This window comes from Acanthochromis polyacanthus, chromosome 17 (assembly GCF_021347895.1).
Source record: "Acanthochromis polyacanthus isolate Apoly-LR-REF ecotype Palm Island chromosome 17, KAUST_Apoly_ChrSc, whole genome shotgun sequence".
NCBI classification, from domain to species: Eukaryota; Metazoa; Chordata; class Actinopteri; family Pomacentridae; genus Acanthochromis; species Acanthochromis polyacanthus.
Genome location: NC_067129.1, coordinates 16,184,319 through 16,198,476, shown reverse-complemented (window position 1 = coordinate 16,198,476; position 14,158 = coordinate 16,184,319). Strand labels below are relative to the sequence as shown.

Sequence of the window (14,158 nt, the reverse complement as noted above, 5' to 3'; positions counted from 1 at the left end):
CAGCTCCCCAGTGACGTTTCAATGGAATACCACCACCACGTGACGATGACGTCGTTCATATTTTGGTCACAGACCAGGAAGTGAGGAAGAAGGCGAACACCGAAACCAGAAAGGCTCAACTTTCACCGACGAGTTTGGTTTTATTTCACGTATCTTTCGGTGAACTTTCTGTGAGAACTTCGTCGTGGGGATTTTTTGAAGTCCTAGAGAACAGCGCCAAGATGCCATCCATGGACAGTATCCTTTGAAAACAGCGGAGAGAAGCGGACTGTGGTGAAACGTCAATACAGGGGCTAAAGGAGCGAACACAACACGGTAGTTTACGACGGGACTGGTGAGATTTATGTGGGACAGGCGACTGAAACGTCGATAAATAGGTCAGATATTGACAAAAAGTAAATGTAGCGTCCTACTGAACAACATGAATGTTTCCTGGTTAGTTCAAGCGTCGTAACTCGAGCTGAAGGCCGCGGAAGCTTCCAGCTAATGGCTAGAAATACAGCAAGTTACACCCAGTAATTTACTTTTGACGCATGAAGTTTTGGTGTAGCTTTATACACCGAATTATAAAGCAAAAACCTAATGAACAGCTGCGTTCCTAACTATCTATAGTTTATTCCAACTCTAAGAAGCTTTCTTAGTAAGTAAACAAAAGGCAAGTTAAAAGGAGACTCCAAAAATACCTGTTATGTAACCGATACTTTTCCCAGTGTGACTAACCCAATACAACAGTCGAGGTAAATCAGCTACCTTTAAATAGCAGAGCAAATTCCATTTAAAAATAAATATATTTACACTGATTTATATATAAAGAGGCCAATACGGAAATTTGTGTTTCTGGACTTAAAAAAAAAAAGTCCACTCATAGTCATTTTCATTATATCAATAAAAATCTTAATACTAATCCATATTATTATTATTTGTTTTAAGAATTATAGCCATGATCCATAGTAAACAAGATATTTAACAGTTGGAAGATCAACTCCTCAGTGCTCTCTTGTGGACAAACTATAAAACTGAAACTCTTTCTAGTTCACTATCCGTCTTATCATTTCATATTACTTAATGTCCAACAGACACTAATGCTGATATAATTATTACAAGCAAGCATGTTGGCCTGGCCGATTTATCAGTCTAGATCTACTAAACCTGTCGGATTAATGTGGACAGATAAGCAACTCTTTCATTTAATTTGGTCAGCAGCGGTTCCAAAATCGATCCGCTGTATCGGATCAGGTAATCTCTCACAGATTTGTTTGCCAATACTATATTCATCTCAGTCAATGGCATTAAGGTAATTTAATAAAAATAAACAGCCTTTAAGCACAAGTCTGTTCCTCACTCAGAATATGCCTGTTTTGTTTTATTTTATAGGCATTTTGCTGATGTTTGTGAGCATTTGGAAAACATAATATCTGTTATACTTAAGTAAATGAGACTCCAATAAACAAAATTGGTTGCTTGTTTTTGTCTTTCTAAGTTTTAATAGTTGATAACATTCTCTGTCCCTCGCTGAAACCTAAAAAAAAAAGTTCCAAGTGAGACGCAGGATTTACAAATTACTTTCATAAATGTCAGCACTTCCCACTGCAGTTTCCTCCTGCAATCCTGACTTCATGCACAGTGGGTTTTAAAGTTATCCACAGTAACAAAAGTGGTAAAGTTTCCTTGTTATTTGTCCTTAACTACATGTCCCAGAACATCTCTTTAATTTAAGGTTTGCTGCCAAAGATCTCCAAAGAAATTCCAAAAAATGCGACAAAGAGGAAAAATTAGAGAAGGCTAAAGTCAAGAAGGTAAGCAGCTCCTCTGAAAGCAGCCATGGAGCCAGCACTTCATGGAAGTCTGCTGACTCTGCTTTCTTTTTGTCATTTCTAGGCCATCCAGAAGGGGAACATGGAAGTGGCTAGGATCCATGCAGAGAACGCCATCAGACAGAAGAACCAGTCTGTGAACTTCCTGAGGATGAGCGCTCGGGTAGATGCGGTGGCAGCGAGGGTCCAGACTGCAGTCACAATGAACCAGGTGCACGACAGACCGCCGTTGGCCCAGTTAGACGCTGGAGGCGTTTCAGATACATGAATGCTTGTTTGTTGGCATTTTAGTGACGTGGTATTTTGTTTCTCAGGTCACAAAGTCTATGGCTGGAGTGGTGAAGGGCATGGATGCCACTCTGAAGAGTATGAACCTGGAAAAGGTATATGAAGCAATAGGATTATTTTTAGTACTAACGTATAATTGCTGGATTACTTTAAATTGTGAAACATTATGTCATATTTTTTGTCAGATTTCAGCCCTCATGGACAAATTTGAGCACCAGTTTGAAACTCTGGATGTTCAGACGGCCCAGATGGAAGACACCATGAGCAGCACGACAACTCTCACAACACCACAGGTACCTTCATCTGCTGTGCTCTTGTAGTTTTTTCTTATTGTCTGATACAGACTTTCAGTAAAAACCTATTGTGTGATGTGTGTTGCAGAACCAAGTGGATTCGTTGCTGCATGAAATGGCCGATGAAGCAGGGTAACGTTTTCATTTATTCATCATTCATAGCAGTTGGTGTCATAGATATTTGAGGGACAAAGTAATGTTTTTGAGCAGGGGTTGTTTTGTGTTCAGATGAAAGTGTAAGATTGAAGTATGTGCTTTTAGGTTGGATCTGAACATGGAGCTCCCTCAAGGACAGACAGGATCGGTGGGAACCAGCGTGGCCTCTGCAGAACAGGTACTCCTGTCATATCTTTGTGACTACATGGACTTGTGGCTATAAATTGAGAAAAATCATTGCATAAAGCAGCAACATTTCAGCTGCATTCTACTCTGGATTTAGTGGCTTTTCCCCTTTCATCACCATCTTCCTCACTAATGCCGATGTCTCTGTCTTTCTGTTCTCTACAGGATGAGCTGTCTCAAAGGCTTGCCAAGCTCAGAGATCTGGTGTAAAGGACTGCAGTGGACTGGCACTGGGATGCAGAGCTCGTAGACACCTTTACACTACCTGAATATTACTCCCGAACACCTTATATTTACATTATGTCTTCTCTCCTTACATCTCGTGTCTCTGTCGAGGAGCTGCTGTATCACTGTTATTTTTCCACATGTAAAGGCCCTCGTTAGATCTGTGCTCATACCATCACAGCTGTTCTAATTATTCCTCGGTCATTTTTCTATTAACCGATTTACAGGTTTTGGAAAATGTATATATTTCTTAAAATGATATATATTTACCAAGGGTGACTCCAACATTATTGCTAAATAGGTAATAACTCCTCAAATGCAAACAACTGAATGCAACGGGGCAGTTGTAGCCCTGCTTCATGTACTGGTGGTGAATAAGTGTAAGATGTTGGATGAAAAAATTAGATTTTTTTTGTTCATACCGGCATGATTGCAGATGTCATTTATTCATTTTTCTCTTCATGGTGTCGGAGTGTAAAAGACTTTCCTCCTGACTGGTGAAATGACTTCTTGATTTGATTTATTGTATTTTATTTGTGATTCATATCCTAAGAAGATTCTGGACAAGTAGCCCATGTGTTTGTCTGGTGGTCTTCAGTGTTTTCACTGATCACTTAGGGAGGGTTGCAGTCTGGAGATTAAACATTGAGTGAAAAATAAAATTTTATAATAATTGTATGTCTCTTCTTTTTTGCTGAAGTGTTTAATCCATTGTCGATCAATATTTAAACTGTAGTGAAATGCTAAGTTTGAACATGAAGTGCACAACATCACATGCTGTACATCTTTGACTGTATTACAGATGGGAAGCTTATTAAGAAAGAGGTGCTACTATCTTTAGAAAAAAAAATGACATCTAATTACTTCAGGTCTTCAGAAACACAATAACAACTAAAATTTAAGATCCAGTATTCAATGTTCATTAAAAATGTTGGAATTTGGTACAAGTCAACATTACAGAGGACCATGATATGAACATGTAACTATAATAAAAATCTCCTTTTATACAGCCAGATAAAATATGAAGTAATTCAAGGGACTGGGCTCTTAAAGGCTTTGTGATTTATGATGTGTTTATTTTCTAAAATGTTATGCTGTTTTTTTCCTTTACACATGGGGAGTGAATTTGAAACCAATCACTGCCCTCCAGTGGCCGCCAGATGGAGCTGCTATTTATTCATGCCGATTATAGAAATGTAGTAGTGTGAATATGCTAATAATTATCAGAAGTATTTGTGACAATTACCAGCAGGCAGCAGTTAAGATAACACTTTCTGGTGGAGAAGTTGGCTCCATTATCAAATAATAGGTCGTGTATGATAGCAGCACTTAAAGTGATTTGATTTCTTAGAATTTTCATATATAGTTAAGGTTAATTTTAAATCAAATGTAAGTTATATTCAGATTGATATAAGTATTTTGAGACCAGCATCGAAAGTGGTATTTGGTAGTTAATCCACACATTCTATCATGTCACACCTGATTCTGCTATAAACTGCAAACATTTGTTCATTTTTTAGTCAGAAGTATTCGATTACAAGAAACTGACAAGTTTCCCAAAGACACACTTCTGCTATGACCACAGACATAAAGTAATTTGTGTCTGTATATTATAAGTTTGATCCAGATTAAAGCAGCCACAGATGTTTATAAAAACTGGCTACACAGCCTTAACATGAAGCACATTATAATTTTTTTTGCAGATGATCACTCTTTGGCACGACACCAACATCAGCACTGCAGGACGCTTTAAAGCTTTGGAGTAGATTTCAGCAGCAGCATGCTGGTAGAGAACTTAGAATGATGTGAATGTTAAAAGGGATAAGAAAGTAAACAAATGAATGAAAGGAACATTGTTGTTGCATTTAATTTTATTTCAGTTGAAACCAGACCTATTTTGCTGCTTCCTCAAGTCAAGAGAACTCAGTGGAGTCAGATGAAACTGCACAGCAGGTCAGAGAATGCAGCAAAATTTACCGCAGGCTATTGATCTGATCACATTTTTGATTGCTTTAGTTTTTAAATTAGCCTATTAGCTTTGGTTTGGCTGAGGCCTCCCTTTGACTCAGCCAACCGGAGACTGAATCCCTTCTGTTAGCACACAGGCGCCAAAAACACAAAGAACGAGTCATAAGAATTACAGTGAAATGAAAATGTTCTGGAGTTTAAACAAATGTATGGTCTACTCCACCAACAAAACAACAGTAATTATATCACGACTGAATCCCTTGAAAATAAATACAAGAAATCCTCCAAAAAAAATGCCCTTTTAAAATAAAAAACAACTTTATTTATGACATTTTTCAACATATTTATTGTCTGATTACAGGATTTATTTCTTATTTCTTGTTTTTTATTTATTTTTTATGTAGTATGTATTTGTTTCATTTGAGTATTTATTTATTATTGGATACATAGTATGCAGGATATTTAACAGTTAGAAAATCAACTTGTCATTGCTCTTATGTGGACAAACTGTGTAATTATGATGCTTTGTCTAAGTCATATTATACTTAGGTTATCTCTATCTGTCTCGACATGTTTTGTTGTTGTTGTTGTTTACTTAACAGTCAACATATACAATGATGCCAACATTGCTATAACAAGCAAACACACTGGCCTTGCTCATTTATCACTAGGTTCAATGTGTGGAACTTATTTGACTGCAGATTCACTGAGATGCGCTATCCCAAGTTTTTTCTCCACAATACTGATTCAGATACCTCAATTTAAGGTTCATGTTACTTTATTAATACCTGTGGGTAGATTTGTTTGTGCAGAAACAAATGATAGCATTTGGCATTCCTTAACAAAATACAGACTGAACTTGACAGGCAGGTGCTTGATCGAATGGCAAGACAAAACAAAAAAGTGCTCAGTGTTCTACCATTCACCAATACAGCAGCAAGGAAGTAAAAAGATAAGATAAAATAAATAGAATACAATAATAAAAAAAAAAACCTTAGGGAAAGAAAAGCAATCTCTGTCATAAAACCGGGATAAGAAGATTAAATTCAAAAGTCAAAATAACAAATAGAGCTAAGAAATAGGATAAATAAATAGAATCATATTGAATAAAGCGTAAATGTCACTATTTCTTATTGAGGTCAGTGACAGTAACAGGAACAAAGCTGTTTTTATAACACTTTGTTCTGCACCTTGGAACTAAAAAACTCTGTCCAAAAGGAAGAAGCTGAAATTCACCTGATAGAGGATGGGAGTCACTATTAACAATTCAAGTCGTATGCTGCATATATATGTCAAATTGGAACACAGTGAAATCATTTTAATGCAAAACTGGAATTTCGAAATATTCAGATGTTAACAGTAAAACATTACATCTGACATGTCATCCACCTAATAGAAGTGGTACTCTCGGGTTTGCTGCAGTAACAACAGTCTATTCACAAAAAGACACAACATGAAAACTGTGTTAATAGCAGCTATAGTTATTTTACTGTGTCCATTTTTTACATGGTAGTGATTTATCTAAATTGCACTGCGGCTATTAAATGTGATTCCTGTTCATTTCAGGGGGGAGTAACGGTTACTTATCCCTTGCTATATAATGTAAAACAGTAAAGCAGACATTTGTTTCTCTACAGCTGATGCCACCAAACACATTTTATCATTTAACTATATGGAGCTCACCTAACAAGATTACTGTTTCCACATCATGATGCATTAAAAATGATTCAAACAATATTGAAGAGAATGTAATAAACTTTATTGTCCATTAACGGCTGTAGAATTTGCATTTGTTGTCACCCATGACATCACAAACATTTTCATAAAAACCATCAAAAATTAAAAAACAGCACCCTTTATTGTACAGCAATCAATACTTTCATACCTACAGTGTGTCTAGCCTACACTTTAATATTTAAGTTTACAGTAGATTTATTTTACAATATCCAGCCATGATGTGGATTCTTGGGACAGACAATAAATTAAACTCATTCATTGTGAACACAGCCTGTTCCCTGCCTTAAATAAATAGCTACATAATAAAGTGTAAAAAATATATGACACAGCCCCCTAGATCCGTAGCAGTATATTTGTATTTCTGAATATGTCACTGGTGCAATTCTGTATTTGAAATTACTCGAACCTGCTATTTTTGACCCTATGTTTTTCTCTCTCTCCTTTGTCTGCTAGGCATAAATGTTTGGACATTCCCAATCTAAGCTCTGTCTCTATTCTTATCCACTTCTGTACTTTTGTAACGTTAATTTCATCAACCAGAACCTAAAAATTAAATAAATAATATAACGTGTCTGTGTTAAGCGGTGTAAACAACCTGCTGACCAAACAAATGCTGCCTGTCAGACAAAAATCAGAGCCCACAGCTCATGTTCTCATCATGTGACTTTTGGCGTAAACAGGAAGCAGCTGATCTCCACCGCCTGTTTCACCAAGTAATGTTCTCCACTGTGTTCTTCAAAACTAATAAAAACTACTGGATAAAACTGCTCGAACGTAAGTGACTGTTCTAGCCTTTCGGGGTAAGTAAACGACAATCTATTGAACGGCAGCTCTTGTAAGTAGCCGTTTAGCAGCGCTAAGCTAAAATACCTGACATTTATCTGGACTCGTGCTAGCTACGTTAGCATTAGCTTAAGTGTTTATACGGAACCGAAAAAAGAGTTGAAAGCGCTTTTTATAGCTGTTAATATATTTTCTGTGTCTAATTAAACCGGATGTGGTTATAGTTATGTTTGTCCTGTTCGTCTTGTTGGCATTCTAGCGTGTCTTTTGTAGTTTCTGTCTCAGTAAAGCTCAGTAACAGCGAGGTGATATGTTTGTTTGCTCCGCAGCAGAAGGAGAGGAAGAGGAGCTGCTGCAGACACAGACTGAAGTCATCTGACCCGCAGCTCAGACAAACACTCACCATCGTGTCTGCTGAGGGGGATGTCAAGCACAGCAATGAAGAAAAAGGTGAAGCAGGAGCTAATCTTTCCCTGTCTGTGTTATCTAATCAGTGGGGGAATAAAATTTAGTCTTTTAGATGCCATGTGTGTACTTAAAATTGGAGCTTTAGCTGATTTCTGATATCCTAAAACTGATCCATGAAACCATGTTTATCCTCATTGGGGCTAGATGATGCAACTGAAACAATGATCACAATAAAATGTTTCATTTCAGTCGATTTTGAAAAGGATTGAGCATTCCAATTATTTGTTTTGACCAAAAACAAGCAGCAAAAAGGCTTAAAACAAGTTGAACTTACTTACTTTTAATGTGACCGCTTTATATTTCAGGGTGCACGGATAATAAGTTTGACATTCCATATTAATGGTAAAACGCACATTAAAAAAAAAAGTAAATGTACACACTTACATACAGATAAACAAGAATGAAGGAGTCGCCTCTGCTTGATTTACATGGAATAAAGTAAAACCAGGTGTGTAGAGGGCTACCAGAGGGGCCGGTCTTCACACTAACCACAACAACAACTTTGTCAATTCCCATAACAAGCCCCCAGGAGTGTATTGTTTAGGTGGAGTTGGTGGGGAACTAAAACACCAAACATGAATCCACTGTCGCAAGGGCTTCAAGAGACTTCCATGGACGCACATCCTGAAAGCAATGGAGGACGAAGGGGCTCCGTTATTAAAGTATATGATAGGCTGTCAGCAACTTTGTGTGTTTGCATAGCAGTGAAACTATCAAATATTCTGTTGAACAACTTGCTTGGTGTCTATCACCTTTACATTTCACTATCAGTCACCCGGGCCTTGTCCTAAAACGGGAAAGTGCACATTCCACAAGAGTTTCCATGTTTCTGCTTCCATGGGTGACAAGATTATAACCTAATCAACTGTATTTGTACTTCCAGGTGCTACTGATGGGGAAAAGTGGGTCGGGGAAGACCAGTATGAGATCAATCATCTTTGCCAATTACATAGCTCGAGACACACGCCGCCTTGGAGCTACAAGTAAGAGCATTTTAAAGAACTGTCCGATATGTCGATATGTTTTTAATGCTGGCCGTGTCTTAACCTCATTTCTAAAAAATCTTCTCATTATTTATTTCACTTAGTTGACGTGGAGCACTCCCATGTACGGTTTCTTGGCAATCTGGTTCTGAACCTGTGGGACTGTGGAGGGTAACGCAGATTTGTTGATTATGTGTCGGTTTTGGTCCAGCTTTGGCAATTTAAAACCATTCTGCCCTGTTTAAATGCTGCTCTGTACTTTTGAATTCTTCAGTCAGGACACGTTCATGGAGAACTACTTCACCAGCCAGAGGGACAACATTTTCAGAAATGTAGAGGTTCTTATTTATGTATTCGATGTGGAGAGCCGGGAGCTGGAGAAAGACATGCACTACTACCAGTCGTGTCTGGAAGCCATCCTGCAGAACTCCCCCGATGCCAAAGTGTTCTGCCTCGTGCACAAAATGGACCTGGTGCAGGAGGACCAGAGAGATTTGGTGAGCTTCACCGGACTTTTTCTACATCGTCACCTCTAATGTCCTGCTGTCACTCACACATTTTTGCTCTAAAACAAACAGATACACAATGAATTTGAACTAAAATCCACAATAAGTATACAATGTTTTATCTTTTCATTTATTTATTGTCAAGACAGTATGTACAAAAATCAGTCACTATAGTTTCTTTTCACAAAATGAAACATTAACTGCTGTCAAGGCTAAAAGTCATTTACATGCTAAATTATTTTAGCTTCAATAGTTTTTAAAAGTAGTTATTAAAAGAAAATGTAGAACAAAGCTGAGATAAGGAGAAAGAGTATATATGATTGGGTGGTGTAGGTTTTTTCATTTCATCTGTTAAATGCACCCAAGGCAGAGTTTTAACAAATACACAGGGGCAAGACTTTCAAATTAGAGAATGAAGGAATAACTTTTAGACGAATGGTGTTCAATTCCTCAAGCAGATTTTCAGCAATTTCTGTAATGAGTGCCGAGGAGCAGTAACTATTCTGGTGGCACATGGAGGCCCAGCACTTTATTAAGACATTTTAAGTTGTTTCTTTCAATTTGTCACCTGTCGCCAGGTAATGTAGTGAACCCCAGTGCTACCAGAAATTGTTTGTTAAGCCAATCAGCTTAACAAAATGTCACCCTACCAAAAAAGTAAACAAGAAAAGCACTCACAGAGCGCAGTGCTCCACCAAGGCTACTCATTCCTTGTGCCATTTCCGACAGCTGAAATTTGTGGATCCAGACTGTAAGCCCCATCACTGCCAAAATCTAATCACTTGGTCCTTATGACGTTTCTGACCTTACTTCAAAATTTCGTCCAGATCCGTCCTTCCGTTTTTGAGTAATGTTGCTAACAGACAGACAGACAAACCAACACTGATCCTCACATAACTCCGCCGAGGCTGAGACAGCAATTCTTGGGTGACCGCAAAAGATGAACTGAATACAGATTTTACTGCCTGTAGTGTTCATTACAGCCATAATGTAATTATTCAGAATAGAAATCATTTAATTTATACTGTCCCTGTGTAGCTTGTTATTTTGTGTGCTTTTTGATGTTGAACTCCACTAAAATGCAAAAACTCAACAACTCACAACCTAAATTCATTTGCCTGATTGTCTTTTGTGTTTTCACAGATCTTTAAGGAGCGCGAAGAAGATCTGAAGAGACTCTCCAGGCCTTTGGCTTGCACATGCTTCAGGACGTCTATCTGGGATGAAACTCTGTATAAGGTAGTAAATCAGACTGACTTTTTATTTAATCGTTTACTTTAAAATTTTGAAACTAAACGAGGCATTTTAAATCATTTTACAGGCCTGGTCCAGCATAGTGTACCAACTCATCCCAAACGTCCAGCAGCTGGAGACAAACCTGAGAAATTTTGCACAGATCATAGAAGCAGATGAAGTTCTTCTGTTTGAGAGAGCCACCTTCCTGGTAAACCCGATGGCTTTCTCTGCCACAGCAGCCTCTCTGCAGGAACACCGAATCTAAAAATGAATGCTTCTGGATTTTTTGTTTTTGTTCTTTTTGCAGGTGATCTCTCACTATCAGTGCAAAGAGCAGCGCGACGCTCACAGGTTTGAGAAGATCAGTAACATCATTAAACAGTTCAAGCTCAGCTGTAGGTGAGTTCACTGTGGAAAAACGTCAACTTCTCTTCATGTCAGATTTAACCGTAGTGCTGAATCAACACATTCACACACCTTCATTGTGAATATTTTGTATTTTTAGAAGATTTTTTTGTACATTTCGAAGAATCTGGGCATTAGATGCGTTTCATGTGTGATGTATCAAAAATATTTACAGCACACTCCAGAATTATTGGCACCCCTGGTTAAGATGTGTTCTGTAGCTTCTAATAAATTCATTTTTTTTCTAAATAATATAGGACCACAATGGGGGGAAAAGAGGAAAATCCAACCTTTAATTCTAGTGCATTTATTCAATGGGGAAAAAATCACACATTAAGAAATAATTCTTTTACATTAAAACATGTGTGCCACAATTATGAGCAACCTTGATGTTAATATTTTGTACAACCCCCTTTTGCCAACAAAACAGCACCTAATCTTCTCCTATAATACATTTTTCTACAGTTTTCAGTGTGAGAGTATGCTTCTGCAATAAAAATTTAATTTATGTTAAGGCTTTCAACATATCTTAACTAAGGGTGCTAAAAATTATGGAGGGCGCTGTGTGTGTACGTTACTGTTAATTTGATTGTGTTTACTGATGTTTCCTTCACTTTTTACTGCTTATCATATCGTTAATATGGCGTTGTCTGCAAACGCTCTTGTTCCGTGTAGCGTTTGACATTTAGCTTCTTTTACAACTTTGTGTTTCTTAAAATGCTTTTACTTATTTATTTTATTTTACTCTGTTAAGCGCCTTGTGCTCCTTTGGGCTGTTGGAAAGCGCTTTATAAAAAAAATTGATTGATTGATACTGAGCTGTTATGATGTTTCTCAATTATTTATCCATTTTTCATTCCAGTAAACTCGCAGCCTCTTTCCAGAGCATGGAAGTGAGGAACTCCAACTTTGCGGCCTTCATTGACGTCTTCACCTCCAACACATACGTCATGGTCATCATGTCGGACCCCTCCATTCGTAAGTGGCGATGATGACGTTTCTCCGCTGTCAGCGTGGAGTTAAGAAAGCAAATCGGCATCATAACAATCAAATAATGTCTCCTTTTTTCCCCAGCATCTGCAGCCACTCTCATCAATATCCGTAATGCTAGGAAACACTTTGAGAAGTTGGAGCGGGTGGACGGACCCAAGCACAGCCTGCACATGCGAATGCGTTAGCCCTCGCCTTCGTCCCAGTGGATACTCTCAGCCAATCAGTCCACAGATCGCTGCGGCCTCCGATACATACGAGCAGCCCTGCACCGTTTCCTCTATATCTTCACATTCAATCACAGTTATCACGGGAGAAATCATAGTTTGTTCTGGTCTAATTTCTACAGTGCTCTTAGGTACGTTGAAGAGTGACACATTCTGTTGAAGTATTTGTCCTAACTAGACACATTAAAGAAAAGTGAATAGTTGTTTGCTACAGAGTGGGCTACCTTTGCTGTCACGCCGTCGTAGATTCATTCGCTTCGCGCAGTGAATCCTAGTGGTGGGGGATGTCGTCTCCAAATGTTAAGCAGCAGATACTGTTTGATTTTCAAATGCCGTTTGTAAGCTGTTACAAACAATATAGTTATGTTCAGAAGCATTTGTGAAGTGTGTTTTTCTGCCTTTATATTTTGAAAATGCGCCACACGTAGCATTACAGAAATGAACAGATATACATACTAGTGTGTTTTAATTCATGAGAAGGTTCTTTTTAGCCACTTTTATCATCCGGAGTGTCCACATGAGGCCCTCCTGACACCATACAGCAGCTGTCCTCTATATGTGACGTGTTGCACCTGTTAAGTGAGTTGACAGCAGTGTTTGGGCAGATAGAGCAGCATGTTATGAGCTCAGGTCAGTGAGTTCATTTATTGTAGCCTTAGAACATGGAAAACAGCTGCTTGTAATGTATAGTGACCACTTCTTGTATTTTTTAAATTGGCACATACAGATCCTGAAACCTTAAAACATCAGTATTTCACTACAAAATCAAATATTGGTGACACTAAAAGCACCAGTCACAGTTCTAGGAGTTTAAAGGTGGCATATATGATTGTGATATCTAATACTTCTGTGTTTTTACATACTCTGTAAATAGGAAAGTGGCTCGGACGGATCCACACAACTATATCCTGTTAACGTCTGAGCTCATGTACGTTTATCCTCCAGCTCAGGACAAAATGAAAAGGATACCTAAAGTAGGAAAGGTGGTGTGAAGGAAACGCAGAAGACGGCGAACCTGCACAACCCAGCTATTTAAATATGGAAACTAGCTACATAGCAGTACTCTTTCTCTAGAATTGTGGACATTATCTTTACTTTAGACTCTGTGTGGGTGGGGTGCAGTCAGATTTAACTGAAACTGACCAAACAACCCACAGACTGTCATTGGATTCTGACTCAAACGTTGCTCAACTGTGATTAGTGCACAGAAGTATGTGAAAATACAGCGCTCATGTGGGACCTGATCACTCATAGAAGCTGACAGACGAAATGTATTTTCAGGGCCTTTGGTTGTTGATTAATCCCTTAAAACTGGACTCTGTGTGTCAAAGTTACATATTTATACATTTTTAAAAATGAAAATAGTCCCTCCCTGTCTTGAAATGGCCTTGATGGACCATAACTCTACACTGTTGTTTCTCTAGAAGGTGCTGATCTGTAAAGTCCCTGCTCCTTTCTCCATCCATCCCACTCCTACCTACTGTAGCGCAAAAGCTCACCTATGACTCTGCTTTATCCATGTTAAACTGCTCAATGCCACACAATTCCAAGTTGTATAATAAATTCAGTCACACATGTTCGACCTTGAAGCTGACTCTGAAGAACAGTGATGAGACAGAAAGTCAGGAAGCGTAAACTAACCGTGACGTCACCCGTTGGTTTCAACGCCGAGAAAATGAAGCCCGGATTTTGCTACTTCCTGGTCGCCGTTTTGGATTTTTTTGGAGCCAGTGACGTAAAAAGCGTCATCAAACAGACTGGACCGGAGAGCAACTAGGGGCAGGATTGGCTGAGAACTCTCTTATCCCGCCCACATTTTACCGCAGAGGCTTCTGTTGCTGTCTATCAAGTATAGCCACGCCCCCTGGCTCCGCCAACTTTAACGATTTATTT

At 38.5% G+C, this 14,158-nt stretch overlaps 2 protein-coding genes across 3 annotated transcripts; both read left to right on the top strand.

Annotated features, from left to right (window-relative positions):
- The first annotated feature begins 48 nt into the window (after window positions 1–48).
- chmp1b (charged multivesicular body protein 1B) lies at window positions 49–3,640 on the top strand. Its single transcript, XM_022217064.2, has 8 exons — window positions 49–237; window positions 1,699–1,796; window positions 1,879–2,025; window positions 2,129–2,197; window positions 2,288–2,395; window positions 2,484–2,527; window positions 2,657–2,729; window positions 2,903–3,640. The coding sequence occupies exons 1-8, from the start codon at window positions 222–224 to the stop codon at window positions 2,945–2,947; spliced, it is 600 nt and encodes a 199-aa protein (XP_022072756.1). The 5' UTR covers window positions 49–221; the 3' UTR covers window positions 2,948–3,640.
- Window positions 3,641–7,306: 3,666 nt separating this feature from the next.
- rraga (Ras-related GTP binding A) lies at window positions 7,307–12,641 on the top strand. Of its 2 annotated transcripts, none has more exons than XM_022217077.2 (10): window positions 7,307–7,441; window positions 7,780–7,900; window positions 8,802–8,901; window positions 9,006–9,072; window positions 9,176–9,398; window positions 10,551–10,646; window positions 10,729–10,851; window positions 10,951–11,042; window positions 11,911–12,026; window positions 12,123–12,641. In XM_022217077.2, exons 2-10 carry the CDS (start codon window positions 7,874–7,876, stop codon window positions 12,224–12,226), a joined length of 948 nt encoding a protein of 315 aa, XP_022072769.1. In that variant the 5' UTR covers window positions 7,307–7,441; window positions 7,780–7,873; the 3' UTR covers window positions 12,227–12,641. The 2 variants fall into 2 exon arrangements, with proteins under 2 accessions (XP_022072769.1, XP_022072766.1); XM_022217074.2 differs by having other exon boundaries at window positions 7,322–7,467.
- The last annotated feature ends 1,517 nt before the right edge of the window (window positions 12,642–14,158 follow it).

Coding starts and splice junctions, on each gene's coding strand:
- rraga (XM_022217077.2), top strand. CDS start 7,874: ATGTCAAGCACAGCAATGAAGAAAAAG. Junction 10,647..10,728: donor GGGATGAAACTCTGTATAAG/GTAGTAAATCAG, acceptor ATCATTTTACAG/GCCTGGTCCAGCATAGTGTA. Junction 10,852..10,950: donor TTGAGAGAGCCACCTTCCTG/GTAAACCCGATG, acceptor TTCTTTTTGCAG/GTGATCTCTCACTATCAGTG.
- chmp1b (XM_022217064.2), top strand. Junction 1,797..1,878: donor AGAAGGCTAAAGTCAAGAAG/GTAAGCAGCTCC, acceptor TGTCATTTCTAG/GCCATCCAGAAGGGGAACAT. Junction 2,026..2,128: donor CTGCAGTCACAATGAACCAG/GTGCACGACAGA, acceptor TTTGTTTCTCAG/GTCACAAAGTCTATGGCTGG.